This window comes from Haliotis asinina, chromosome 14 (assembly GCF_037392515.1).
Source record: "Haliotis asinina isolate JCU_RB_2024 chromosome 14, JCU_Hal_asi_v2, whole genome shotgun sequence".
Lineage (NCBI taxonomy): Eukaryota > Metazoa > Mollusca > Gastropoda > Lepetellida > Haliotidae > Haliotis > Haliotis asinina.
In genome coordinates, this window is record NC_090293.1 from 29,274,966 (window position 1) to 29,300,475 (window position 25,510).

At 41.7% G+C, this 25,510-nt stretch overlaps 1 protein-coding gene across 2 annotated transcripts in view; it reads right to left on the reverse strand.

Annotated features, from left to right (window-relative positions):
• Positions 1-1,216: 1,216 nt before the first annotated feature.
• Positions 1,217-25,510, reverse strand: part of LOC137261296 (deubiquitinating protein VCPIP1-like) — a 34,090-nt gene continuing 9,796 nt past the window's right edge. For both annotated transcript variants that reach the window (XM_067799019.1, XM_067799018.1), the window contains exons 5-17: positions 24,919-25,030; positions 23,413-23,622; positions 21,714-21,801; positions 19,534-19,677; positions 17,678-17,811; positions 16,701-16,879; positions 15,347-15,499; positions 14,738-14,887; positions 7,625-7,850; positions 6,750-6,863; positions 4,805-4,995; positions 3,818-4,438; positions 1,217-3,181 (exon numbers count right to left, since the gene is read on the reverse strand). In XM_067799019.1, coding sequence (XP_067655120.1) covers positions 3,131-3,181; positions 3,818-4,438; positions 4,805-4,995; positions 6,750-6,863; positions 7,625-7,850; positions 14,738-14,887; positions 15,347-15,499; positions 16,701-16,879; positions 17,678-17,811; positions 19,534-19,677; positions 21,714-21,801; positions 23,413-23,622; positions 24,919-25,030 — 2,373 coding nt within the window. In that variant the 3' untranslated portion in view covers positions 1,217-3,130. The remainder of the gene's footprint in view (positions 3,182-3,817; positions 4,439-4,804; positions 4,996-6,749; positions 6,864-7,624; positions 7,851-14,737; positions 14,888-15,346; positions 15,500-16,700; positions 16,880-17,677; positions 17,812-19,533; positions 19,678-21,713; positions 21,802-23,412; positions 23,623-24,918; positions 25,031-25,510) is intronic.

The window sequence follows — 25,510 nt, forward strand, 5'->3', positions numbered from 1 at the left end:
TGTTAATCCAGGCTGTGTTACATGAGAAATCTGAATTGCCACTGATTGAGTTTGCTCAGTTGGTTATTCAAACCATTAATTACTGGTAACTAGGTTCGGCATACACTGATTTCAAAGTGAGCACCGCTAATTGGCAGTGACACTGATTGAGTTCGCTCAATTGGTTATTCACACCGTTAATACGTATTTCCTGGGACTCACGGGATTGCAAATCAGTTCGCTATAGCCGGTAAGTTCGTTATAGAGAATTCGTTACTCACGACCTTTTTATATGATAACACATAATGGTTCATTCGGGACTTTTAAAACAGTTCGCTATAGCCATCAGTTCGTTATATCCGTGTTCGTTATAAAAGTATTCTACTGTATTTTGTTAGTAATCAGGACTAATAGTCTTCAACACCACAACTGTACTGTTTGTGAGTAAAATCTGTTTTTTGGATAAACATTGCTTAAATAAAAAATAAAATGAAAATACCCTTTGGTCGTATACTACATTTCATTAATACATCAGATTAAATAATGAATCTTGAAAACAAGATGTACAAAATATATTTATATTTTTCACTAGCAATCATTTTAATAGTAAAATTTTAAAAAGGAAGCTTTCTAACTACTTTCTCTTCAGAAGCAGTGGCTTGTTCATACTCAGCACTTTCAAAATACACACGATCAACCAAGTCCTCATTGGAAATGTTCTCATAGGTGTAAAATCTGAATATCTCTAACAGTATATACAGAGGTCAACATTATGATAACACAACTCAGATATATTATGACAACATAACCACAAACAACATATAAAATCTATAACACTTGACTGTGTGTATCAGCAGCAGTTCAGGTGAGATATCAGCCAGACTTGTCCAAGTTTATACCTAACAGTACACCATAATAATGATACATTAAATGGTCATTGTAATATCAATGCAAATTTGTTTCCAATACAACCTTTACCAGAATGTTATTCTACCTAGTTTCACAAGCATGATGATCTCCTTCAACGATTTCCTTGCACCAAGAGCACAAACATACACTGATTAAAACAAATTAGAGACACATTCAAGGGGCGTAGTTACGATTATAGAAAAAAGCCCCGGCTTACACAAGACTTCTTGCTACAAAGGTTGGACAAGCAAAATATATTGCCTTGTAACCAATCATTACGAAACAAAATAGTTTGCTATGCGCCTGCATTCTGGGGACACTTCTTATGTTTTTTTGTTTGCAGGGAAGACTGATGACACAATTTCAAATAATTATCCAACAAAATATTTTATGATCCCTAACTTATTATGTTTAGTATAATTATATTTGACCATAGTAAATCAAATAACAACTTTTCACTGGTTCAGCATCACTATCTGTCATTATTTCACATTTAAATTTCTCATGTGTGTTCAGGGCTTAATTTAGTGCTTTGTTACTTGCAATGGTGCAACCCAATACTACAAAGTGCAGTCTATCGGTAGTTATTAGTCTTGCACCTGGTGCAAGTCAATTTTTGAGTGGTTAAACTTCTGAATAAAATATCTGAATAATTCAAAAGCACATGTCTTTTAATACATACTGAATAGCATAACATACTAGCAGTGCAACAGGAATTTGGTTGGTGCTACTAGGTTTTATGCTGTACTTGGTCAAATTAAACCCTGGTGTTACCTTCTTTCGCAACATTATGAAAAGCACCACTTATTAAGTTCTGTCAAATATGAATCACAAATGACCTGATGACTTAAAAAGAATCTTTCCTGCTCCCAATGTTGAAAGGATTGGTTTAAAACCAATAATTAATCTACTGTGGCCTTATTGTGGCACTATGCACCAAGCTAACCATCACTGTCCATAATTGAGAACGTAAAAATTAAGTCTCCATTTACAACAAAATAATAAGAAAACAATTTGTGTTTTTGGCCTTGTCAGTACATTGCAGGTGTGTCACAATGACCCAAAGGTTTTCAAGCCTGGATCTTATAAATGTGGTGGTTGTTGCAATTGAAAGTAATGCTGTAACACAGCAATAACAGACAAAAACAAATTGGACATATGCACCTTTCAAAATACCTGCCTGTCCGACCACCCTGGACGAGTTATTTTCAACTGCCACATTCTCAAATTCACCTGCTTAATGATCGGGTTAAAGTTTAGAAATGTATTTGAAGATATTTTGAGGGCAACTAAGTTTTGGTCAGGGCTGGCAAGGTTTACATCTGACCAGCCCTATGGTCGTCTGTTTCATACCTTGACATATATATGCACAGAGGTATTAGCCACTGCAATGTTTTGTCTATTCTATAACATTCTTGACTATCTAGAGTATTACATTTTAATAAGAAAAATCTGGTGAAACCCACAAGCATGGCTGTAGCTGACAAACTTTGAAGTTTAAATAAATAATTAGTTGAGAGCATTTACTATAATAGAAATGGATTTGAAACAATAGATAATAATGGACGTGAACAAAGACAACAGGACTGCTATAACAGGCAGCAGTCCATCTAATACAAGAATGTTTTGTTAATACTCTTAATGCACAGCTAAGATACCATGTGCAACTTAACAGATCTTACAGTGCCCCCTCAAAGTCTCTTGAAGTGAGAAAGCATTGTGACATCCCGATTACTGTGGAGAGATCATACTGATTAGACGGAATGGCACTACAGAATGGTACTCTATCTGGCAGATACGACGACGAGGACCGGATCTTTAACTGCTGGTGTACCAGTCTGCATTATTTCACTGAGAGTGAGAACATAATGCAAGAACAACAACCTAGTAACAATTTTGATTATTTGCACACTCCTTAAGTATGTGACATCATTGTTAGGTATTTGGAAATTATCCTGGGACATCCATGTGACATAAGAAAGGGAGATAATTTATTAGCCTATCCTACTTCAAAAGTACACCTCAGAATCACCATTCAAACAAGAGGAGTTTTTGACAATCTGAAGCTCCATGGGTCCGGCTACACCTCTAATCCAGGCCATAACCATGGTATCTTTGGTGACAGCTAAATAGTCATGACAGCTACATTGGCAAGTCTTACTTTGTCATGACAACTACATCCATAGGCACAACTATATCAATCATAAACTGGCGTTGCTGTGTTATCTGTTGTAAGGTGTCACTACGTCGTGTCCATCTTCTCTTCTTTGTTGTCATCTACACTCCCAGACACCTGAAACAACATACTCAAGAATGTCTGCTGGTTTGCATTTAGAGAATTTTAACGTTTCTTACATAGACTAAACATTTTAAATATAAGTGAGTGATTTCAGTTTTACGCAATCCAGTGATTAATTACTACAAGCATAGTCACCTTTTTTGGCTAGCATGGATTGCTGAAGATCTATTTAATCCCAAATCTTCACGGGTATTTAAATATGAGAGGGTTAGTGTGTACAAAGCCAATGTATTCACTATCACATTTTTGTGACTAAATGATTCGAGAGATATCTGTGGAAACCAGCTAAAATATTTAGCCAACTCTGTAGGTTTTGTTGCCAGACAGGCTCTACATAACAATTTGCATATTTCAGGTCCTAAGACTCAGTGTTAATTTAAGACACATTACAAGTTGCATCATTATGAGAAGCTTGAATTACAGAGAATAGCAATTGTCTCCTGCCATGACCAGTGGATTTCACCAGTTATACACAATTATATGAGTACATGGAAATTTAGCAATATTCACTCACCAACAAAGTTCAAATATGTACAGGTGAGATAAAACATAACATTCTATCATTCCTCCACCTCTCCTGGAAAAACAAAATACACATCTGGAGCTGATTCTGATGCTTTATGTTCCTACCTGTCCATCTGTCAGCTTCTCATCTTGTCCCTCCATATGTTCATCTTTGTGAGCAGCCTCAGCATCAGATGGTTCATCAAAGTCATTACAGTCTGCTACAGTCTGCTCTATTGCCTGGGCAAGTTTGCGAAAAACATCTACATTCTCATTAGTTGTGTTGGAAACTGACTGGTCGATCACACTAAATCCTGGACCAATCTTTTGATAGTCAACCTTAACTGTAGGCTCTGATTGGCTAGCACCTTCAACACTGACTGTCCCACCTTGCATGTCACATGAAGCCTCCTCTGGTTCCTCAATGATGGGTTCATGAGGCTGAGAAGGATCACAAAAATTGGTAAGTTTCCTAGCTTGAGCCTTTCGGGGAGACTCTGGAAGATCCCCTGGCATTCTAGTGTCTCCCTCTGAAGCACGAAGTGAGTGACCATGCCCTGAGAAAGCAACATGACTTTTCTCCCCTCTTGAGATGACCCCACTTGACCCAAACTTCACTTCCGTGTCATCCTCAGCAAGAGAGGCTGCAGACTTGACCTTGCGTTCAATGTCTGGCTCAACTTGAAAATGACCATGTGGTTCAAGACAGAGTTCTAGTCGGTCATCCTCTGCATTGTATCGAAACACCTGTAACCAGATGATAATTTCCATAAAACTACCTTACGGAAAAGAGAGAATGGTGTTAAATATTTTTTTCATGATTATTGAACTCATTTGGCAATGTAAATGGAGAAGGGTGACAGCACTGGCACTAGTCCAATCGAATCCCGGATTTACAATGCTTGGTCACTAAAATGCCAGGCCACAGCTTAACATCGACATTTAATGTTGAATGCCAGGCAGCGTAGCATCAGTTAACGCCGTCGGTTCCAAATGCATTCCCGTGCTTCAACTACTCAATAACACCCGGAAATTGGCCAACACATGATGTTTATCTCCTAAATGGATCATCTCTAACCTATGTGCAATCAAATTAAAGGAAAACCTATTTACCTTGCCAGGCAGAGAGGGCAGCGTGCAGTGTTTCCCTGGGGCAAGGCCGAGATCCCTCTCCACCTGCTTGTAGAACAAACCTCCGACTGAGAAGAGGTGAGGCTGACTAGACACATATGTCCACAGATCTCGGCCTGACAGCTGGGCCAGTAGGGCCATAGATGAGATAGACATGTCAATACTGTCTGAGCCTGCAACACATGAGAATGAATGTCAATACTCTCTGTGGATGTAATACATGAGATAGACTTGGCAGTCTTGACAAATAGTGTCTGTCCCTGTATCATGTGAGATTGCACCTTGGTAGTGTCTGTAGATGTAACATATGAGATAGACTTGTCAATGTTGTCAGTGACTGTAACATATGAGATTGTACGTTGATAGTGTTTGTGACTGGAATACAAGTGACATGTTTGTGGCAGCAGGACACAGCAATAGTGTGTATGGCTGCAATATACTAGATGGTATACCTATACTGTCTGTGCATACAACATGAGTGACTGCATGCTCACAATGTCTGTGGATGTAACATGTGAGATAGACATGCCAATACTGTCTGCGCCTGCAGCATAAGTGACAGCATGCTCACAATGTCTGTGGATGTACCATGTGAGATAGACATGCCAATACTGTCTGCGCCTGCAACATAAGTGACAGCATGCTCACAATGTCTGTGGATGTACCATGTGAGATAGACATGCCAATACTGTCTGCGCCTGCAGCATAAGTGACAGCATGCTCACAATGTCTGTGGATGTACCATGTGAGATAGACATGCCAATACTGTCTGCACCTGCAACATAAGTGACAGCATGCTCACAATGTCTGTGGATGTACCATGTGAGATAGACATGCCAATACTGTCTGCGCCTGCAACATAAGTGACAGCATGCTCACAATGTCTGTGGATGTACCATGTGAGATAGACATGCCAATACTGTCTGCGCCTGCAACATAAGTGACAGCATGCTCACAATGTCTGTGGATGTAACATGTGAGATAGACATGCCAATACTGTCTGCGCCTGCAACATAAGTGACAGCATGCTCACAATGTCTGTGGATGTAACATGTGAGATAGACATGCCAACACTGTCAATGATTGCAACATATGTGACCACATGCTCACAATGTCTGTGGATGTAACATGTGAGATGTACTTGCCAATACTGTCTGTGATTGCAACATAAGTGACTGCATGCTCACAATGTCTGTGGATGTAACATGTGAGACAGACTTACCAACACTGTCAATGATTGCAACATATGTGACCACATGCTCACAATGTCTGTGGATGTAACATGTGAGATGTACTTGCCAATACTGTCTGTGATTGCAACATAAGTGACTGCATGCTCACAATGTGTGTGGATGTAGTGGGGTGATTTTATCGTAGTCACTACGAATTTTAACTTCAAACTACGCCAATATGATTCCACAAGAAATCCTACGAAATTTGAATAAAATGCATCCAAATTCATGTATATAGACAAAAACACATATTTTCAATGATGAAATACATTTTTGGAATTCATGTACCTTCCATTCATCAAATATAATGACATATTTGACCTGGAATGATTGCAAGTAACAAACGTAATTTTAGTAAAGCTGATTTCAATACCTTTGCGATTTGACACACTTAGTTCCGGCAGAAATAATTTAACCACGTGACCTTTACATCATTAATTTTTCTCAGAATCCATCATAATTTTGTTTATTTAGTTGACTACTAATTTCATGGTCAAACTACTAATTTTGACCGTTGAAACTACAATTTGCAACACTTTGGGGTTGGCATCTCTGTATGAGTGAGTGTGTATATAGATTGATAAATATCTCACTGATGATCTCATTCTGGAGTTGTCTTACTTAGACCAAGTAAGTCATCTCTTTAAGCCCGTCTTTCAGGCTCCCAATATATTGCTGCTGTTCATACAACTTACCAGTCTGCTGGTTCTTTAAACTTTCCAGCAGAGCTTCTGCTGTTGGCGCTGGTGTATTTTCATCAAACTTATTCCAGGCCATCTTCTGGGTTGGAGACAAAGTTTCTCTTGAATCTACCAAACATGAATATTACTGAACATTATCTAACAGTTTTCGATTATTATCAGCACTGTATATCAACAAACAGCTCTTATTTATCATGTGTCATCATCATTATCACATAGTGACACCTTGATTATTTACATCAATAAATATTTGGAATTATCGAGCTGTTTATCATCTTTATTAGCACAGAGCCATACTCGTTTTTTTATTCTTATGAGAATTTATTATTTATTAGTCATAGTCACTCCCAGAGTGCTGTGTTGCAGTGTGATCATCACACTAACTCCCATACCTTAACATGGGCTTATGAAAGTAGTCCTATGGATGCTCTATACAACAAAAGGCCCATGAAGATCTGGGTTAGAACTGATCTTCAGTAACCTATGCTTAAGAGGCAACAACCAGGGTCAGGTGATCAGGTTCGCTAACTTGCTTGACATGTCATCAATTCTCAATTGCACAGATCCATGCTCACGGTGTTAATCACTGGATTGTCTGGTCCAGACTCAATTATTTACAGGCTGCCGCCATATAGCTGGAATATTACTGAATGTGGCATAAAACTCACTCACACTATAATATAAAGCACTTACATTTATATATATGTGCATACAGGCCGCTGACATATAGCTGGAATATTGCTGAGTGCAGTGTAAAACTACACTCACTCACTCTTACAAAAGCACATTATTTATAAACAGCGATACTTGGTTTACTTTACTATCATTATCATTATGGTGAATGCAGTTCTCAGGTAAGCAGTCTGTACCATCTCTATGCAGTCTGCTCCTGGATGCCTCCTGGTTCTGAAGGGGCAAGATTTCCACTGACAGTTTATCTCCATGTTTTAATGAAACAGGCTCAGTCCCTGCCTTCAGTTCTCTAGGTGGAAAACCCAGACGCAGACGTTGTCGTTGTGGAGCAATGTCAAGGACATCTGATATCAACTTTTGTAGTTCAGCAAAGGTCACATCAGACACCAGATGCAGCATTTCCTGCAAAAACAGCCAACCAGAAAAGATCCTCCATTATCCAGTGAACTGTTTCTTCATTTCATTACCAGAACAGTATACCCCCAGCCAACCTATTCCCAAGATGAGGGAGAACTATGATTTCTTAACTGCTGACACCAAAAGATAAGAATTCTTAAGAAAATATTTACATCCTATTCTCCAAACATTTTTATTTAATTCGTAATAACCTTCACGACCAATAAAGTTTTTAGTAACTTTTTGTAATCATGCTGATTGGACACACACTAAGATGTAGCCAATGAAAACACACTTTTGAGTACACATGGATATATCATAACATTATTTTTCCTCCTGCTCTTTTATATTAATATTGCAGGAACCCAGGTTTCAAATTGGAGTTGATCAAGAGACAGTGTCACAGCAAATTTATTAAAATCTAAATATTTTAGATATTTAAATACTTACCTTACCATAGGTCTTATGCATATTACCTCAAGCTTCGCTAGTAGAGATCAGACAGACGTTGATTTGCCATTCCCTGAATGGCTACCTCGTATAATCTACGGATGTAGTCACGGAAGTGACGTGATCTCCCTACTCGCGGGAAAGCGAGCCATCCCAAAATTCACTTTTACTGGCAGCAGGAAAGAAAGGTCCGAAGAGTCCAAAGTGGGGAGGAGCATCCAGTGTTGGGAGGGAGTCACCACCCTATGGTAAGGTAAGTATTTAAATATCTAAAATATTTAGATTTTAATAAATTTTTAACTTGCCTTACCATAGGTCTTATGCATATGGCTTCGACAGAGAGGATGGTGGTGTGGACTCCGGAGGACCTTCAACTCTTCAGCAGACCAAGCACATGCACAGGAGACCCGGGAGACCAATGCCAACGTCACAGGGCAAACCTGGAAACAGGACAAAGGATAACCCAAGGGAACCCCAAAGAGAAACCGACGCACCCAGAGGGTGAGGTTAATCTTAAGACCAAAGGTAAGAACAATATAATTACCTAATGGGCGGAAGGCTGGGTGAGTTGCTGTGCAACCACCAACGGGCCAAAAGACTGAAGCCCCTCCATGTCCTCGACAGCCAAGTCCCTCAGGTAGTGTGAGGCAAAAACAGTGGACGACTTCCAAAAACAACCCTCCATAATCTGTGGCACCGTACAGTTCCTGTGGAGGGCCATAGTGGACGCCAGAGCTCTAATTTCATGGGGGTTGTTCGCCGTCGGATGGGGGAGTTTCTTGGCATCATACGCCGCCAGGATAGTCGCACGAAGCCACAGAGCAATAGTGTTTCTATTAACTTCCCCCTTGCACGATGAAGAAAAAGGGATAAACAGTCTTTTTCGGGAATGTCTCTTCAAGGCAGACCTCTGGATGTAATATCTAAGGGCCCTGACTGGACACAGGAACTCCTCCTCCGTATCATGTCGTCCGAGGATGGTCGATAAAGGCGGGATGGAGAACCGTCTATCCGGTTGACCGGGAAGCTGATTCTTGGCAATGAAGTCCCACAGCAACCCCAAGTGGACTCGGCCATGCCTAGCTTGTTCAAAATGCACTTGTGGGGCCTCTCAAGTGTTGCAAAACAACATTCAGATCCCAAGCTGGAGGGCGGAACTTGACCTTCTGGTCCTCCAACTTGAACGCCTTCAGCAGGGCAACCAGTTCTGGAACTTTAGAAATCTGACGATCCGTCTTGACCGCCAAGACGGAGTTCAACGCTGACAAGTAGGTACCCAATGTACTCCCTTTGAGATGCTTGGAATTACGTAGAAACATAAAAAAATTCGCCACGAACTGTGGGGAAGCTGTCATGGGATCCTGTGATCTCTGAGCACAAAAGCTTTCAAATGAGCGCCACTTGTCATCATAGAGGGATCTGGTGGATGTCCGATGAGCTCGGGCTATGGCATTCCCCACACGCAAGGAATAGCCTTTCGCCCTTAATGCCTTCTGTAAATGGTCCAGCCGTGCAGATGGAATCTCAGCGGATCTGGATGGAGTTGTTGGCTGTGTTGATGACGAAGGAGGTGTGGCCAATCTGGAAGCTGAACCGGATCTCCGCTGACGAGGCGTCGCAGATCGGGGAACCATGGTCTGGCTGGCCACCAGGGCGCGACCAAAAGCAGTCTCAGGTTCTGTGTCTGCTTGATCTTGCCAATCACTTCCGGGAGAAGAACGGGTGGTGGAAAAGCGTACGCGTCTAGACCCTCCCACGACAGAGATAGAGCGTCGACTGCCCAAGCCTGTGGATCCGGTACGGGAGACACGTAAGTTGGTAGCTGATGGTTGAAGCTGGTGGCGAAGAGGTCCACCAGGGTTCTCCCGTGGCGAAGGCAAATCTGACGAAACACGTCTGGATGAAGCATCCATTCCGTCGGTGAAGGTCTGCCTGGGCGCGACAATGCGTCTGCCAGAATGTTCTTGCAGCCGGGTATGTGCCGAACCCTGATTGTGATCCCGTTGCTGTCTAGCAGATCTGCTAACACGAACATCTGGTCTAGGAGTTGCTTGGACCTGGTCGTGCCCTGATTCCGGATAACCCAGACGACTGTGGAGTTGTCCGACGCCACCAGGAGCTTGGTGTTGGACAAAATCGGTAGCCAGTGGCGAACTGCTAGAATGACGGCTTGCAATTCCAGGTTGTTGATGTGCCACAACCTTTCGGCGTCGGACCACAGCCCTGAGGTCGTTCGGCCCGCCAGATGGGCGCCCCACCCTAGCAGGGACCCATCCACGAACAACTCGTGGTCGTGACTGGAGTCTTCCAAACAGACGGTGGCGCAGACATTTGATTCTACCATCCACCACCGGAGATACTGATGTAGATGTGGAGGTAGAAGAACCTGTAAACTTGAGGTCGTTTATCTGGATGAATGGTGACAGAAACTTCTGTAAGGGCCGTAGCATAAGGTGCCCTCTGAGAGTAAGATCCTGCGCCGATGTCAAAAGACCTAACAGAGACTGCCACTCTCTGAGGGTCATGGGTTGAGAGAGACCTCGATCCGCAAACGCCAGAATCCTCAGCCATCGATCTGGAGGGACCCTGACAAGATTGTCCCTTGTTAAAAATAATCCCCCGATGAAGGCCAGTTCTTGAGTTGGTTCCAGATGTGACTTGTTGGTGTTGACCATCCAACCCAGTTGATGCAGCAGGCGGGTGGAGAAGTCCAACTGTTTGCGTAGCAGTAGAGGACTGCCGTGGTTGAGAAGTATGGGAACATGTAGGTACGCGTCCTGTAGGTCCAGACTGGCTAGCCAAGCCCCGGGAGACAATTTGGCTCGAATCTGCTCTAGGGAGGTTATCCGGAAATGAGGAGGGTCGGCCAGATACTGTCTGTTGAAGACCGCCATGTTGTGAATCATGCGCATCTTGTCGGAATCTTTCTTTGGCACCAGGAAGATGGGTGAGTAGAACCCCGGGGAGCGGTGGGGTTCCAGCACTGTCTCTATGGCTCTCTTGGATAACAGGATGTCGATATTGGACTCTAGGAGAGCTAGTTGGTGTTGAGGATATATCCGTGACTGGGGAGTAGATGTCAGCGGTGGAGTCTCGACCAATGGCAGTTTGTAGCCGGACTTCAGAATCTTGCTTACAAACGGATCCTCTAGGAATGACCAGTTGGGCCAGAAGATCCCTAGTCTCCCACCTACTGGAGTCGGTTGGACAGGTACGACTGGGGGTGGGAGGTCCCAGTCGTAGACATCCACGGCTTCAGCGACCAGAGTAGGGGCGCTTGCCTCTGCCTCGCCCTGGCGTCGATGGGGTGTCCCGGCTGCGCTCCTGGGGCTTCCACTGAGTGTCATTATCCATGGTGTGGCCACGTCCCCTCCCAAAGGAGGAGCGGATGGATTCCTTCCTGGGAATATAGCGCTTCTTTCCACTTCCTCTGGCTCTGCCACGAAAGGCAGAACCAAGCGCCTCAAAGGTAGACAGCTCGACTTCAGTGTTCGTTAATTCCGCTTGCGACTTGTAAACATCTGGAATCTTGTCGGCGAACAGAAACTTGGAAGTGAAGGGAGCCCGAAGTAATTGGCGCTTAAATTCCTCCTGCCAATTACATGCATCCAGGAAGGCGGAGCGGCGAACCGAAGTAGTCATAGCCAACGCTGCACGTAAGTGACCGAGTAAGTCATGAAGAACTTTGCCCTGCCACTGGAAGATCGTTGTGAGATGATCCACCCTGGAGGCGTTGTCCTCTGATAGGTCTGCTGCAGCCGCCGAGTAGTAGAAGTAGTCGAGGCTAACGCCGAAATAGGTTTAAGCATGTGCTTGAGTTCCGTTTCAATAGCTGCTAACTTGGAGTCCTGCACTTTATAAGCTGAGAGTGAAGAACTTGACAAGCGCTTGAGTGAGTCCTCCTGAGCCGCACCATTATCTGTGAAGTCTAGGCTGTGGATCTTGTAATCAGACTTCCTTGACTTAGACGCCTTGATTGTAGGATTCAGAGACACTGCATCCGCCACCATAGGATGAGGTGGAATGAGTAGTTCTGGGGACAAACGGATGGACGCCGGATTATTAGGATCGACTGACGGAGAAGGACAGTCAGGTAGCCTGTCAGCAATCCACTCAAACACTGCCGATAGTGGTAGATAGGTGCCATCATCCTCGCCTACACCTGCCTCTTCTTCACAGTCAGGGCAGAAGTGTTGCTCCTCCAAATCTTCCCAAGAGACTGAAGTCGATTCCCGCCGCTGGGTGGAAGAGGTAGAAGGCATCCGAGTAGAAGAATCCTTCAGTGAAACTCGCGGGGCCTCTGGTGAACGTGAACGCCGGGTTCTGGAAGAGCGCCGAGGAGATCTGGATCGCGAACGGAAGCGCCGTCTACTCCTGTTGGAATAAGAATCCTCCATGGATCGTCTAGGAGAGCGTGAATATGAGCGCGAACGGCGGCGCCGACTACGGTGAGGAGAACGGGAGCGCCGATTTCTCGGAGATCTGGCCGCGATCTGCGTCTCGAGCGCTCCGCTTGTAAGCGCCGAGCGCGCTCCTCGTCTAGCTGACGTTGTAGCACCTCTTCTCTAGATAGCGTGTGAGAAATCCTGGGGATCCGGTAAGGCGCTGGCGGAGGCACAGGAGCCGGCGTCTGAACAAGCGCTGACGTAGGTATAGGTGCTGGTATTGGAACCAGTGAAGGTGTCCCCATCAAGGCTGTGGACGCTGTCGTGGGCATAGGCGCTGGCATAGGCGTCGGTGCTGGCATAGGCGTAGGCGTTGACGTTGAAATAAGTTCGGGAATCAAGGCAGGTGCTGACATCGGTGCTGGCACAGCAGCTGAGGTCGGCGCTGGCTCTCTAGTAGAAGTGCTGGGCGTCAGGAGAGACCGTAAAAGCCTCTGAACTTCTGGGTGCGCCAAGGCGTCCGGACGGGATAAGTCGACAAAGGCGTCTGAGCGAAGTGGCTCCGGAGACGATCGAACCGGCGTCGTAGATGAGCGCTCCAAACCAGACGTCGGCGTTGGTGCTGTAAAGGTAGGCAGCTCCGGGTCGTCCTGTAAGGAACCTAATGAAGAAGCTGGGGAAGACATTCTCCTCTTCCGCTGAGTAAACCTCTTTCTACGGACAGCTAAAAAGGTCTTGAAATCCGCCACGGAAAGACTTGTACAATGCTGACAGCGGCTGTCAAGGGAACAGGTCTGTGATGCACAATCCGGACACCAGGGGTGGGGATCCTTGGCTGACTTCTGCCCCTTGCAGATAGTACAAAACTGCTGAGTCATACACAGTTAACTGCAACAGATAAAAACATACCCGAAGCATGAAATAAACAATAACGCTAGAGGTAGAAACGAAAAACACCCCTACAGAAAAAATGCAGCAAGACTGCACCCCCAACCTAAAGTGGGTACGCCTGTAAGCTTGTGACAGCAATGGCTAGCAAACAACATGGCTACCTGCGAAACATGCCACGTGGGACAAAAAACACATGAAAAAAGGCAAAAACCGGGAGGAAATACCATACAAAATAGCAGAACAGATGGAGGAAGTATCCCTGACGGAATAAAGAACCTCCAAGCCCGCCATGACACCTCACAAACGACGCAGGAAAACCCACATCGAAGTGAGAAAAAAGGAAACATTTACAACACGAGGTAGCAAGGTAAGTGAAGTTAAATTCAATTTAACTAACCACACACCTAGGGAAACAACACATACCTACCTGTTGAACGACAACTTTATTCAACACAATAGAAAACTCCGAGCGAAACAAACACGTCTGATCAGACGAACGCTAGAAGTAAAAGTGAATTTTGGGATGGCTTGCTTTCCCGCAAGTAGGGAGATCACGTCACTTCCGTGACTACATCCGTAGATTATACGAGGTAGCCATTCAGGGAATGGTGAATCAACGTCTGTCTGATCTCTACTAGCGAAGCTTGAGGTAATGTGCATGGTAAGGTAAGTTAAAAATAAAATGTTTAGAGAATTAATGTCTCTTTCATATCAATGTTTCATGGCAATAATCAAAGCTGTACGATATGATACAACACAATGGTAAAATAGTAGTCATACTCTGTAATGCCAAAGTATTGTGCACTTAAGCTGCGGTATGATACAAATCCTGATATAAGGGTGGTGATATGAAATGTATTACAATACTAAAATCTTCAATTCTAAAACTATAGAACTGCTTAAGATCAAAACCAATTTTGCGTATTTCTGTCAATTCTACCTGGGTTGTTCAACATTCATTCAGATACAAGAAAATTAAGTTTATACAGACCTTGTGAATCTTAATAACATGCGAGCACTAAATCTGACATAGTTCTTGACACAAGAATTTCTGAGAAAATGTTCACTTATGTTCACATCACTTCGTATTGCTGTATAATTACTGGTCCAAATCATAATCGACTAGCACTTTGCTATAGGGCTGATGGCCATCTTAACACTACTCACCTGCCTCCCATCTGATGTTGCCAGCCTGACCTTCTTTCCTGGTGTCTGAGTGGTAGATGTTGTTGCTGTTGACGTGGACGTTGATGGTGCTGATGTAGTGGATGGAGGTGGAGTGGGCTCCTTCGGAGGTGGTTTCTTCTCTGGTGTACTCTGTAATTATAGTTTTGCATGTGCTTTTGTTTAATATTGTACTGATGAATTCAGAAGAAGTGCAATTCTGATGTGACACCTTTTTGTTTCAGATGACATAGCTGGAAGGTAAGATCAAAATGGTACAGGCCATATTTGTTCACCATTTGAGTGAATCCCATGCAATCAGAAATGTGGGTGACAAAAATTTTTATCATAACCTGTATAAACCTGACCCTGGTACAAAGTACTACAACTGTGATGTAGTTTTCCTTATTCAACTAGACAATCATTGACGAACACCTGCACCACACAACTTCATATGTTTACAAACATCCAATAACTAACCAATCATAAGGTCTAGATTCAATTAAACAACAGCCCACCGGCCAAAATTTACAGCTGATCAAAATATATCTAATTTCAGGACAAAACAACAACAAACTTGTTGGTCTCAAATCAGAACCAGACAGGGCTCACTTTTCGAGGACTTCGAGCGGGGCTTCCAGACTTTTTGGAATCTGTAGGTTTCTTCTGCTGCTGCTGCTGTTTGGGTGCATTAGCCTCGATCCTGTGCCTGACAGTTCGTTCAGTCTCACTCATGGTTAGCTCTTCTTTGTGGATACTCCTTTGCTAGGAAAGAATGAAACAAATACTACTGAGACTACATTTACTTCAACTGAGGGGAAAATGCAACTGCTAGAAGCAATTTATTACAAGCAGTCATTACATTACTAGACACCGAATAGTTGTCGATGCAATTGCCCTAATGGTGAATGAGTTCAGTTACAGCAATATTCCAGCAACATGCCAGCAGGGGACACCAGCAATAGGTTTCACACTCTGTACCAAACTCAGACCTTTGACGTGATGAGCAAACACTTTCACCACTGGGCTACCCCACCAACCCAAACTTAGATATGGATCCAAGTACTGGTAATACAGCTTTGTTACTAAATCATAAAACAAAGTGTCTATTGTCTATTTGATGTCTATTCATGTCATTCAAAACTAATCTGTGGTGGCAGGTGGGACCAGGGGGAAAATCATGACAGAATGGGAATATGATACAAGGATGTTATTTCAGTTACAGCATATATCTCCAGTAGTAACTGGTAATACAGTTTTGTTACTAAATCATGAAACAAAGTGTAAAGTGTTCAGATGTCTATTCATGCCATTCAAAACTAATCTGTGGCAGCAGGTGGGACCAGGTGGAAAATCATGACAGAACGGGAATATGATACAAGGATGTTAATTCAGTTACAGCATATATCTCCAGTAGTAACAATATGACTTTTTTGCTGATTATACGAGGACGCAATGTGTTGACATTTTGGGTTTTGTTTTAATGTCATATTTCTCTTGTGTATTTGCTGGTAAATCAATTCATTAACATATTGAAGATACTAATCATATTGGACAAATGAAATTTTTCAACAACTTGTGTTGGCATGAATGAGTGAGTTTAGCAATATTCCAGCTACATGACAGCAGTCTGTAAATAATTGAGTCTGTACCAGACAATTCAGTGATCAAGAGCATAAGTATCTATCTACACAAATGGGATACAGTGACATGTGTCAACCATGTCAGCAAGCATGACCCCTAATCCCGTTAGTCGCCTCCTACTACAAGCTTGAGTTACTGAAGATCAGTTCTAACCTGGATCTTCAAGGGTCACTTGTGTAAGCACTGGATGTAAGAATGATCCATGCCGCAAGAAAATGAAACCTTGCAATTTCAAGATGCTAATTTGTATTCAGATGCAGCTGTGGTCAAGATTTTATTTTCGCAAACAATCAATGACTTATATGATTTATTAACAGGCAACCTGTTGTCCAGAGAGGATGATCTTTGATGGTGAGTCTGGACTCCACACACTGTCTGCAGGTGTTGTGGGTGCTGGAGAGCTTGGTCCATCACATGTCTCCTTCTTACTATCTGGGATGGCAGTCAGTCTCAGAAGCTTGTCTACAACCTTTTGCACCAAACGCTCACTACCAAATTCACCTGTGCCAATACAAGCATAATAATTAGATGACAGAATTGATTAAGTTTCAATATTATTTAATGACCTGAAGCGGATATCATATGCACTTAATCTGAATGTTTATGTCTATAGGATGCCTATTTTCTGTCCTGCTAAATTCTTCTTTCGGTAAACTGCTCTGAGACAAATTATTTGAACCCAATTCTGTCTCACGCTGTTTTCATTTTACCACACTCAAAAGCATTCAAACTGTGCTATGCAGACCTGCAAATAATCAAGCAGGGATAATGTGACTGAGAGTGTGACATCTCTATTTCAGTATGAAACACACTGTCAGACACATCACACACCGAACAGCCAAACAACAAGCATGTCTGTATTCCACAACAGAATTCCATAGGAACTTAATACCATCTGGAAAGTTTCGCTTATTCACTCTGAAAAATCTGACAACAGTCTGTAACTAATCCACACTGGACCAGATAATTCAGTGGGTGATATCATGAGCAAATGCCCATGCTGTCTAGATATCAAGACATACAATCACAATTGACCATCATCAAACTTGACCAACCTGGCCTGTTATGAATGCACAATGCCATTTACAAAGTTATAAATTGTACCGCATTCCATTGTGTAGATACCTATCTGGGATACACCCAAACCCTCCAAGTCAGGCACCAAATCGCTGGCCCACATCCACCAACGGGGTACGCAACTGATTTTGTGTGCTGGTGAAAAGGTGCCTGCCATAGGTTGATGGGGACCTCATATACTCGATTCCCTACAAGCCTGGAGTGTTCTGCAGAGAGAGTCACCTGGGAAGTGTTTCTGCACCAAGTCTTGTGCCACCTTGTACACGTTGCTGTTAAGAGATGGGTCCTGCTCATACTGGAACCATGCCACTTCTTCCTTGACGGTCCGATCATTCCACTCCAATTTCACAGGCAGTCTGCCAAAACAGCAACAAATCACATTAAAAGCTAAAACATTTACTGATCTGTTTGATTCAACATCAGGTTTTAAGTCAGCATTTCCAATAAAACAGTACAGACATTTTGTGCATGTCTTATAATTCTTCATATAAAATGTCATCCACTTCACTTGTACAGCAAAATAGGGGTGAAATGGTATATCCCGGTAATAGTAGAACTGCGGTATTTGGTCCGTAAAAAAAATTGGGTGTTTTCGGCTTTCTTATGGTAATTTTAAAAACCTTTTCATACCTCTTCTAAAATGTCAAGAAATCGAATCATGTTGTCCAATTCTATGCATTCCCAGAGGACCGCCATCTGGAATTGCCCTAGATGTCCACTTAGATCTACAAGTCAGCAAGATATCAGTACCTGATTTCCTTTTTCAGTTATGTCAAAAATATTTACCAATTGTGTTATACCTTCAGTCACTGCATGCATTATGTAAACAAATCATTTGCATTAAAGACCAGTTGTTACACATCGTAGGTTTAAAATTCCCACTGGATTTATCCAAATACGACTAGAAGAATATGTTAGACTTTAGAAAAAATGCAAAAAATGATCTGACACATTAAAAGAACTAATTTCCTAATTTTCTTGCAACAAAAACACGTTTCATGAATAAGTATCAAGCGGAACATGAACTCTGGATTTACTGAGAACACATAATATCAAGTGGTTAAGTTTGTCACGTGTCATGGCAAAACTTACCTCTCGAATGTTTTCAGTAAATCTATCTTAGAATCTAGAAACTGGTATTGCAACTATTCCAAATTCATACATGTCTGAGATTTCATTCTTTTTATTGAGTTAATGTCCAACACATAAACTCACTGAATAAAGATCAAGTTCTGAGTCTAAATGTAATTACAATTTGATATACTGAAAAATCAGTGTATAATTTTGCAGCTTGTATCAGTGTCAATTTTTCTTATCCAATCAATTAAAAATATTATCAGTGAGAATAATTTGTTCACACTAAAATAACAAAACACACATCATATTATACCTTGATATGTTTTAACAACTGGTCAGTTATGAATGTGATGACTTGACTTGAAATTAGGTGTTACTTATAGGCACGTGATCATTTGTTAAAACTGTTGTCAACCTGAGTGATCTCACAAGAGATCTGGAATGCATGCTATTATGAAAAATACTGATGATTGCATGAAGGATCACTTGTCATTTGCTATCCAGTTCTTATTTGTTGTCTATTTTATGTATTTATTATTCAACATAATTTATAAAATGACTGTTTTGTTCATTCGAATTAACAAAGTTTATGGATAAGTTGTTATTAAACAATGTACCGTTTACTTTCGCTGTTGTCAGTTTTCTGAATTATGATCATATCTCACAATACACAACTGAAACGGACCAAACCAAAGGCCTTGTACTACAGTACGCACTGTACCGTGGTGAGAGAGTACCGTTTCACCCCTACAGCAAAATCATGAATTCTTCGATGAAAGAGGTACAATTGGTCAACTCAGACATGCAGTGGTAATAGAAGTTTAATGAAAGTATTTATAAAGAGGTGAACTAATGTCCGGAGAAGGTGTTATTACCAGATTTCCAACAAGCAAATGCAGGCAAGGATACTCGAGGAGAAGAGTATCATGTGGACCAATCAAAATAATTATCAGGCTTTTCTTTTTGGAGAAAACAATTACGTTAACTTGCCCGTCCCTTACATTTCTGGAAAGTTGTCATATTCCCTGCCGTTCCAGTAGTGCTTGAAGCCACACGTGCAGCGTGTGGAAGTGGACGGGGTGAGCGTGCGGTCGCCGTTCTGGTATAGGATACTGTTGTTACCAGTCACATGGCGGACTCTGTCCCTGTTAACAGACACAAAAATAAAATGAGATATGATATGCTATTAAAGTAATTAAAGGTTTTAACAGAGAATGTGTATCACATTCATGTCATTTTCAGGTATATTCAACTTACAGTGCTTACAGCAAAGCTAAAGGCTCTCCTCACTGGACATGGGTCTCCTGTATCATGAGTAGTGTCAAACATATCCTGGTGCTACCAAACCTTATACAACATGTCAGTGCCACTTGAGTTAAGTGCACCTCAAGAATACCACCATCCTCGACATCTCCAGGGTATACGTTCCGATAAGTCTCCACTATACCCTGGACGCATCTACGGCTCTGCCAGATAAATTTATTACCTCCCTTTGCTGACTCCGCCTTCTCACAGTAGCCAATCAGCTAGGCCACCATTATAACTGAGCTTGCCAGTGTCAACAAAGGTAGCGGTCGCAACTGCAAAGGTTTGCTCGCAGTGCGTCACAGATTTTAGGGAAATCATACAAACAAATTGACAGGTCCGAAACTTTAAAACAACATATGCAAGAAAGCCTTCTACCTCTTCCAGAGAACCTCTGCATGGTTTCTGTTGACAAGTATAATCGGTTAGATAATTCAAAAAACGAAAGTGAGTTGTGATTGGTTCGCTCAACTTCCCAGCGTAGACACCTGACTGGATCAAAAGACAGTCAAGGGAGGTTATAAATTTATCGGGCAGAGCCGTAGATGCGTCCAGGGTAAAGTGGAGACTTATCGGAACGTATACCCTGAGGATATCGAGGATGGAATACCACTGGCACGTGTAACATGGGTATGATTGCGAGGCTTTGTCTATTTCTGGTGTCACCTGCCATGATATTGCTCAAGTATATTGCTAAAAGTGGCATAAAAAGATACTTTCACACACTCACACTATGCAGGGCTTGAGTGGAAAGCAATAAGTGTAAGATTTCTGCCCATATCCCTTCTAAATCTTAATGATGAAGAAAAATGTCTTTGAGTAGCATTTTTTAAAGTTGGACATGTCTTTCAGTATGTTCAGATACAATTAAAAAACATGTTCAAAGTCATCCTTATTAGACAAGGAATATATATTCAGGTTTCATGATTTGACTAGAATGACAGTTAAGGGAGGATACATGTATGTAAGTCTTTTATTTATGTGTGGTGGTATATGGTTAAAGATAAGGTTGTGTAAGTCAGTATTAATAAGACTGCTTTCAACCTGAGCTGTTGTCCTCTTTTACTCTCTCGTGACAGAAGAAACTCTCTTTGTCTAAGCCACTCAAGTCACAAGCCACTGAGGCCAGATTATGTAATCTGACTGGTCTCTTCACTTTCATGCATACAAAATCACAGTCAGACACAATTATGCAGAGGAGATTACATCTTTAGAAGTAGTTTTTCTGCATTAAAGCCAGGTCAGTAAACCATACTGTAATTTACATACACATATACAAAATGTGTTTCGTTATGTCCTGCCAAGATACTGTATTCATAACTGCCAAAACATGCAAATTTTTAGAGAGGACATGTTCACTGTCTAGCAAAGTTTTACCATATTTATGTCAAGACCCAGGTTCAATTCCCCACATGGGCACACAGTAGAAAACCTGCTTATTTGACACGCAAATGATCTCAAGTGCGCAGTGAATTTAGAAGTTTGCGTCACTGTTGACACAGTGCTACTGGACCCTAAGTTCAGATAATCTAAGCTTGTAATATTCTGTTGTTTACACCTTAATTTATTGTTTGCCAGTTAACTGCTCAGTGCTGATTAAACACCTGGCCTGCCTTACCCTGTTTTTGTCATTATTAAACAATCACAATTGATGTCTCCATGACAAATTGAAGTTGAATCCAAAAAATATGTATATGACTCTCTCTTATGACACCATAGATGTGATGACACCTACATTTTCCTAGTGCAAACACTGAGTACAATGTGTGAAGCCCATTTTTGGTGTCCCCTTCATGATACTGCTGTAGTATTGCTAAAAGTGGTGTTAAACTTCATCACTCAAACTGGTGTAAGCAAATGCGCCCTGTTTACCTACCCTTGACAGAAAGCACACTTGGACAACTTGCTCAACTGTGAATTCAAAATCAGCTGGTCATTATACTTGTCGTAGGTACAGTCAGCACCTGGATGAAGACACACAAAGGCAACATGAGAGACAATGAGCAAATAACATTAATTATCATTTTATATTTTGACAAAAATATACCATAAATCCCTGCTTCATCGGAAAATTTGATTATTCTATTTAAAAGTAGAAATGTAATCCTGAAATGATTTTCTTTTTGTAAATTCCAAACAAGTCTTTATTGGGATTAAAATGAATTGTGTTAAAGGAATTAGTTCATGCTTAACCAGATTCTTCTCATATGAAATGACGAAATATACACAACTGGCCAGATTCAACATATGCTGTCAAATTGCATTTATTTTGTCACATTTTCCCAAAAGGCAAAAAGTATCTGCAAGAGATTCATACAGCTAGGTGACTGTCAGTAGTCTGATACTGCTTTTCAGTCATACCACATGGGAAAACCCAGTGTGTCCCAGGAAACACATTGTATCACTTTAGTCTACTCAGCCAAACATTCACATAGCAGTGCTTTTAGTCAACTAGATCACCACTCCCACATAGAACTAAGAGTGAGTGAGTTTACTTTTACGCCAAACTCAGCAATATTCCAGCTATATGGCAGTGGTCTATAAATAATCGAATTTGGATCAGACAATCCAGTGATCAACAGCGTGAGAACCAATCTACACAACTGGGATAACATTACATGTCAACCATGTCATCAAACTTGATTCCTGCCTTTCATGACCAACATGGGTTCCAGGGCCCTTATTCTCGAAACGTTCGTAGCCCTAAGAATTCTTAACTTTGACCGTAGTCTATGTGTTAAGAATGGACTTAAGAAGTTCGTAGGGCTACAAACGTTTCGAGAACCTGTATCTTCATGGATTAGACCTACGACAGTAGTAGTGCTGTGGTTGTTATGTACATCACCCTTGTCAGTATCAGAACTGATAAGGGTCATGCTTATTGTTCTTAAACCAACAACCACTGTAACTGATACAGCATCTTGTTTTGTACATTTGGATGTTGATGTAAACTTAACAGAGACAAGAAATTTCCAGTGTGTTACTGTCAAATAACTTTTGGCATTACCACAGATAAAATACATTTGCTTCAGGCGCAAAATGACCCATTCCTTTCAATTAGGTAATGTAAAAAGCAGAACATAAAGAAAATGTTTTGAAAAGTGCTTTTTCGAAAAAAAACCCAAATATAGTAACAATTAATCAGAATAGCATATAGCAATTCTGGCCATATATTTGATATGGACTTTCAATCCATCTACCTGTGATCAGCTTCAATACACTTTTACAGTGCATTCAGCAATATTCCAGCAATAGTCTATGAATAATTGAGCCTCGCCCAGACAATCCAGTAATCAGTTGATATATGACATGAAGCACTGACACATTCAACATGTTTATGATACAAAAACAACTACTATTTCATATGCATGGTTTGAAAGCGAATAAGCAGCCTAAGTTTCAGACCGCTCTGGTGAAACCCATCAGCACAAAAATGGAGCAGAAAAATCTAGAAGTAGAAACAAGTTAAACAAGGCTTCCGATCTAGGAGTAGAACTTTCTGGCATGATGCAACCTTCTGCAGCTAATTTTAATGAAAGAACACTATACTGTACAAGAACAACTAAGTACTGCACCTTGCATTGGGAAGGAGTACTTGGTATCATGACGAAGCTCCCCATAAGTCTGTACTGCCAGATTGTACAGACTGCCCCCACGCTGGAACCACTCTGCGGGGATGCTGTATTCAGTGATGGCATCACACATCAGGCAGCGGTAAAGACGTTTTTCTTGGATGGCTTTCTGTGTTGCCAGGACGACGGTGTCACTCTTTACTCCCACAATCCCTTGAGAAACAAAATGTCAGTCAAAAGAGACCTTTCAAAACACACAAAGGCTACCTCACATTTCTCCTGTAAACTGTCTGGCCTTGTCAGCTTACTACCTAGCCAATCATGTCATTTATGTAACTCATGTTATACCTGCAATTATACTTTATCAGTAAAGTACAGATTCTAGTACTTCTGTTCCATTGAGTCCTATCCACACTCAGCATGCATAGTCATCTACTTAACCCACTCAGTCATCGCAGTTTCCACAAAAATGGAAGTTGGACAACTGGTAGTCAAGACTGCAGACTTTGTGCACCCCTCTGATAAGTGTAAAGTGTCAAGGTTCCCATGACCCAAAGTGCTATAAATACACAATACCATTTAGAAAGTGGTCAAACATACCTATTATATAACTGGGATTAGATACCCATGGTAAAGCCCCCAGTTGCTGTGGGCAGGGGTTCTAATCACGAATGGTACTCCATCCAACTAAAGTACTAGAAGTACTTTACTGAAAAAGTAGATGAGCTGTTACATATCTGCTATGCCATATCTGTCTGCTTATACATGAGCTGGAGTACATCTGCTTCAGGATAACTCACTGCTTGTACATAAACTGGTTTGTGTCTGCTATGACATACCTGAAGGCTTGTATATGAACTGGGGTCTGACTGTTATGAAATACCTGACTTCTTGCACATGAATTAGTCTGATACAACATACCTGACTATTTGTACATGAAAAGGCATCTGACTGCTATGACATACCTGACTGCTTGTACATGAACAGCATCTGACTGCTATGACATACCTGACTGCTTGTACATGAACAGCATCTGACTGCTATGACATACCTGACTGCTTGTACATGAACAGCATCTGACTGCTATGACATACCTGACTACTTGTACATGAACAGCATCTGACTGCTATGACATACCTGACTGCTTGTACATGAACAGCATCTGACTGCTATGACATACCTGACTACTTGTACATGAACAGCATCTGACTGCTATGACATACCTGACTGCTTGTACATGAACAGCATCTGACTGCTATGACATACCTGACTGCTTGTACATGAACAGCATCTGACTGCTATGACATACCTGACTGCTTGTACATGAACAGCATCTGACTGCTATGACATACCTGACTGCTTGTACATGAACAGCATCTGACTGCTATGACATACCTGACTGCTTGTACATGAATCGTTGTACGTCTTCTACAACATACCTGACTATCTGTACATGAACTGGTGTACGTCTGCTACAACATGAACTGGTGTACTTCTGCTATGACATACCTGATTGCTTGTACATGAACTGATGTACATCTGCTACGACACTGGGATGAACACCATACTTCTCCTGGAACACTTCCTCCATGGCATGCACCAGTTTCTGTATATAACGATCCTGAGGGGAAAGACACATTACTCAGAACCACATTGCAATATGATTGTTCAGTTATTTTAAGCAACAAGTTAAAACGCTAATGTTTTACACCACATTCAGCATCTCAGAAGTCTTTTGAGAGAGGGACTCATTCCATGAGGTCATCTTAGTACAATGATAGCATGAAGCTGATTTCGAGGATCATTTGAGATCATATCACATAAAGGGTCGCCAAAGAGAATAAATAATGGCAATACTGCTGACAAGAAATCCATTTCCATTCAATATGCAAATTTGTAATAGTGTTTGTAACACATTTTTGTCCAAATACAGACCTGGGTTAGGTAACATATGTCTCTCATAAGTAGTGACTTATAGGGTCAGCTGGTCAGGACTGCTCACTTGGTTGACACAAGCATTCTAACTGCATAGATCAATACTCATGCTTCTGATCACTGGATTGTTTAGCCCATACTCAAATATTTACAGACCACCACCACA